The sequence below is a fragment of the Octopus bimaculoides genome, chromosome 3, assembly GCF_001194135.2.
Source record: "Octopus bimaculoides isolate UCB-OBI-ISO-001 chromosome 3, ASM119413v2, whole genome shotgun sequence".
Taxonomy (NCBI): Eukaryota; Metazoa; Mollusca; class Cephalopoda; order Octopoda; family Octopodidae; genus Octopus; species Octopus bimaculoides.
Window position 1 is genome coordinate 145,799,150 of NC_068983.1, and position 5,705 is coordinate 145,804,854.

Here is a 5,705-nt window from a genome sequence, read left to right on the forward strand (position 1 = left end):
TATATTTATGTTTATATATATGTAAGCAAACATTCATACACACCTACACACAAGTGTCAACACACACAGATATAGACGAGTACACACACACACACACACACACAGAGCCACGTTAAGTCAAATGCTTTTCGCGTTCTAATTACTTTTGTCTTGTTTCAAAATTTCAAAACTGTAATGCGCGCGCGCGTGCGTTTGTGTGTAACTTTTTGCTTCTGTCCTTGTGAGAGTGTGTATTTGCATATGTGCTCCTGCATGTGTTTGTATGTGCACCTGTATATATCTGTGTACATGTGCACATGGGGCTCCTTCGTGTGTGATAGTGTGTGTATATATATGCATCTATATACGCAACGATGACTTGCATCTATTGCTATGCGCCACCAACAAAGTCTTATTACTCATAGAGTATCATTTACTCCTCACTCTATAACATCGTAAATCAGTCTTGTCTAAAATTTAATCAAGAGTCATTTCATATACAAACGTATATTATGTATCAATGAGATATCCAACGATTCGATATCATTGTAAAGATGGATATTCTTTTTTTTATTAAGTATCAGTGTGAGGTGGCTGTGAAAGAGAGTGGGAGTAGGAATGTGTGGTTATAAGTGGTGGGAGTTAGCGAGAGGTGGAGAGAAGTGGTGTTATGCATGTGGTAGGAAGTGACGAACAATGCATGAAGGGGAGTTATCGACAGCAATTGATCGTATACCATTTATGATACGTCATTTGCAATGAGATTTGTGGTAAAAAGGAAAATGATATAGTTAGCTAGAGCATTGTCAGTGGGCGTCGACGACGACGACGATGATGATGAGGTCCATCATCATCATCATAATGTTTTTTCTTCTTGCTGTTCCTACTGGTGTTGGGTTGGTTTCTTGGTGATAACAATTGCTTTGATATTCTCTTGGTAATGCAGTTAATAACAACCAGACTCGCCTGAGAATTTTGCTTCGTTGTGGTTCCTACTCCCAGATCAGCCCTGATGAAACAGATTTATAACCAAGGCCCTCCAGGCATGACATTCCCCACCTTTTTTAAAGCATAATATATCTTGGATTAGATTATCCTAGATTCAATACGTTAGTCTCCTTCCTTCTTTAAAGATGGGATGATTTAGTTGCTATTTCTAGTAGACTGAACGATTATGCATACGCTCCTTTGAATCATGTGTGTCGCTTGTAATAATGCCAAGCGCGTTATTCTTTGTAATTTGTAAAGTGTTTGGATTTTATAGTGCAGTGATTGGAGTTTTACTGAAGCTGGTATAATTGCGATAAACTTAATACATTTGCATATATCAGGTCTTTGTATTGGACAAATGGGATTTATATCAATGTTCAAAGTGTGTATTTTTTCTCTACTATGTCTCCTATGGGTGTGGGTAATTACTGCTACTTTATTTTCTCTGCGTGCATGTCTGGTAGTCTCTTATCTATTACTTGTTTCAGGTGTATGGACTGTGGCCATGCTGAAGCATCGCCTTGAAAGTTTTTGGCGAACTAATCGACCTTAGTACTTATTGTATTGGTTTGTTATGCCGAGTCGCTAAGTTACGGGAACGTAAACATAAGTCAAAGGCTGATTGGATAGACCTATAACGCAGAGACCCCCACCATGACCATCTCTCCTAGGAGTATATAAGAGGTATTATCCTCTGTAGCTTCGTAAAACTCTAGAATATAGTTTGAGATTTGGCTGCTAATTTTAGCAGGTCAGTTAATCACAAATAAGCGTTGCTGTTAGCTGTAACGGTCTTGATGGTTGTTTATTCCTGACCGAACAGGCCTATGATAAAAAACAACCCAGCCGTCACCACCACACCTTTCAAATCTACTGAGTTAAATTTAACTCTATTACTAGCAGGTCTTGGAACTACGTAGAGGCTCACTCGTTGGTACGTTCTTAGTGTTGGTGTTGATTGTAGTGCTGGTACTAGTAGTGACGTTGTTAGAAATAATGGTGTTGGTTGTAGTAATGGCATGTGGTGGTGCTGGTGGTGGTTAGGGACAATGATGGTGATTATGACAAGATTCCAAAGAAAACGTCCTCATATTTACTTACCTTGAGCATGACTGTGAAAGCATGTTTGTCACTTGGTACACTTCCTCTGACCCCAGGGAATTCCCAGTCCATGTCTAAACCATCGAAACCATAGCTAAAAACAGGGAGGAAAATGAGATAATGAACGTGAAGGTCGAGAAGAAAGTCTAAAAGAAACACGTACGTTGATTAACAAAAACTTCATCAGAAGCGATAAACCATCGTATTTAGTTCTAGCCTTCTATGTTCCAATTGAAATTACACCGGAATCAATTTAGGTCATCATATCGTTGTATGTGAAACTTAGTCTGTGGCTAGTGATAGAAGTCTTAGTGGAATGACAGACTTGGCAGGAATTGGAAAATTTCAAAATAATTCGCGTAGCCCCCCCCCTTATCCCTGGAAGGCTGTTAATACAAAGTTGGGTAGTAATCTCTTCACAATGTGAGACGGGATTAAAAATTTGAACTTGAAATGAAATATGATGAGATACGAAGTGTTCTCGTATAAATGTCTATCTATAATGTAAATTCTTTTTTTTTAATTGTCTATATTTATCTCTTTTATCTTTTGCTTGTTTCAGTCATAAGATTGCGGCCATACTGGAACATCGCCTTGAAGGGTTTAGTCGAACAAATCCATCCCCAGTACTTTTTTCCTAAGCCTGCTGAACAGCTGCGCTACGAGTACGTAAACAAACTAACATTGGTTGTTAAGCGGTGGTAGAGGACAAGCACAAAAACACGTGCGCGCACACACACACATACACACACGCACACATGCACACGCGCGCACACACATATATGCTCAGTCTACCAAGTCCACTATCAAGGCTTTGGTCGCTCCTCGGTTATAATGAAAGACACTTGCCCATGGTGCCACACAGTGGGACTGAATCTGAAACCATGTGATTGGGAAGCAAACTTCTTGCGAAACTGCCACACCTATGGCGAAGTTCTTACAATTTCTAGTTAGTGGTTAGTCTCTTCCTCCTTCGACTATGCAATAAAAAAAACTGAATATTACTTGAATAAAAAGAGTCGTCAGATCGTATTTGCAACATATTTTCGATCCCAAGTGAAGACATAACCCGTCACTGATGTCGTTAATGTCTCTCCAGACATGTATAACAATCCCAGATATATATTTCATTGCGATAGAACTTTGTGTTTTGACGAAAGAAACCAATATTCTAACGATTGTGAAGTTAGAGTTAATATATTTAATGCAATGAGCAGCGGAAATCTCACTACAGAGAATTATGTACTGAAGAAATAAAAGACCGGTAAAGACATTAGCCAATGACTAACATTTTTTTAACTACTCCGGCATGTAGGGGAGACAACTCCAGATATATTTCGATATAATTTGACTTCCTCAGCAAAGAAAATCTTATTTGCCAGAGGTAGTGATGAAAAAACCACTAAAGAAATATACAGTACTGTACTCGAGAAAGGATAAAAAATTTGCATATTTTTTTGTGAATAGATTGCCGATCGAAATAACTCAGTAATACTATCCATACGAAAAACTGATTTTACTGTTTTTATATTTAACATATTTAATGAAGTAAGTATAGCCGAGGGATGCTGAACTACACTTTTGGGGTTGTGACTCATGGCCAGAAAACGTAACTTCAACAAAAAGGATGATTTGCCAGGAGAACCAGTTCTTAACCACACAATATGAATTTACGCTTCGTTCTCTCTTAAATTAAGTATAAATATTTATCTACTTTAAATTGAACACTTAACTACCACTCCGTCCTGTCACATTGATAATCCGTTGGTGATTTAGTATCTGTATAGTCTCATAATATTGTCTTATATAGGAAATGTCATATTTTGATTCTATCTTCGACGAGTAATTTAACCCGAAAATATGAATAAATAAATTTATGGATGAGTTTTTTCCTAAATAAACATTGCAATGAATAGAATCGGGTTTCAAGACCAGTCAGTGGGTTTGCTGTTCCTTTATGACCTTAAATTGGTGATTAATGAGATATAATCATTTTACATTACTAATATTAAAGGTCTAAGTCAGTCAAGGACAACTCTTTTTTTGAGAAACGGGTTGCATGAGACATGGATCATTATTAGGCGGGCCGCACACAACTAAAAGATAATTCTTTGCAACGTGTGCAATTCAGAATATCCCGTGAGCCGCAGTTTGCCCATGGCGGATTTAAGTGGCACGCACGCACGCACGCACGCACGCACACACACACACACACACACACACACACACATGTATGCCTAAATGGATAGATGTACGTGTGTGTATATATGCATCTCTCTCTCTCTCTATATATATATATATGTGTGTGTGTGTGTGTGTGTGTGTGTGTTTACAGAGATAGATAAATAGAGAGAGAGAGAGAGAGGGCAACTGTTCAAAATGAATTTTAACCGCGTCTGAGGGCCTGTAACGGCTAACAATGCATACTCTTCTTCCAGAGCAAACTATACTAAAAGGAGAAGAAGAAAATGGAGAGGGTTGCAAGTACTACTGCATTAAGATGATCATATTACACGCGCGCGCGCGCGCGCACAATATACACATAGTACACAGAAGTGATCTCATTGATCAGAGTAGTGTCGATGGCGAAGTGGTAAAAGCGATGCATGATGGTAATGATAATAGTGATGATGTTAGTATTATTGTTGTTGATAATTATGGTTTATTACTGAAAAAAAAAATGAAAAAAAAAAGCAGACACGCGTATACATACTCTTTCCCTCTCTCTTCCACTATTTCTTCCTCGCTTTCACATACACAGCAAGCAAACACGGTCATGTACAAAACCATTTGAAAAACCAGCAGGCGGTAAAAAATTTACTGGCCGACATTTTGAATGCAGCAGACGATAATAAAGATTTGAAAAGGATGAGAAGACGAGAAAATATTTGTTTTATTTTTTAAATAAAAAAAAAAAGCAGTTACAACAATAATAAATGTATGAATAAATGGAGAGATAACGTCTGAAAGTATATGAGGCGTATCAGAGAAATTTTGCTGACCAGCATGTTAGTGAGGCGTGGAAGCAGAATGGAAACTGATTCCTTTCAATGACGCGCTGTCAGCCCAAACGAGTTTTTGTAACATCGTATATCATTGGAAATATAGCGAAGGCGGCAGAAATACCGAAAGAATGAACATAAACTATTTGATAAACATACCAATAATAAATAATCCAAAAGGAGTACACAAGCAAACATTCATATTGCAAGAAAACAAACAGGAGAAATAAAGAAAAATACAAACTAGGTGCATGTATCGCCGTGCGGTTAAGAAGTTCGCTTTGTAGCCATGTGGTTTCGGGTTTCAGTTCCACTGCGCAGCACTTTAGGCAAGTGTCTTCTACTATAGCTCCGGGTCGACCAATGCCTTGTGAATGAATTTGGAAGATGAATACTGTGTGGAAGCTCACCTGTATGTGTAGAAGCTCACGTATGTGTGTGTGTGTGTGTGTGTGTGTGTGCGTGTGTGTGTTTATGTTTGTCCCACCCACCGCTTAAGAACTGACGTTGGTTCATGTTCCGGTAACGTAGCTGTTCAGTAAAAGAAATCGATACAAAAGTTACCAGTTGAGCACTAGGGTCCATGTAATCAACTTAACCCGTCTCCCGAAGTTGCTGGCCTTGTGCGAAAAT

The 5,705-nt window shown here is 38.4% G+C and overlaps 1 protein-coding gene across 1 annotated transcript in view; it reads right to left on the bottom strand.

Annotated features, from left to right (window-relative positions):
• Window positions 1-5,705, bottom strand: part of LOC106869095 (chitotriosidase-1) — a 64,482-nt gene that overhangs the window by 25,370 nt on the left and 33,407 nt on the right. The window contains exon 4 of the mRNA XM_014914628.2: window positions 2,071-2,164. Coding sequence (XP_014770114.1) covers window positions 2,071-2,164 — 94 coding nt within the window. The remainder of the gene's footprint in view (window positions 1-2,070; window positions 2,165-5,705) is intronic.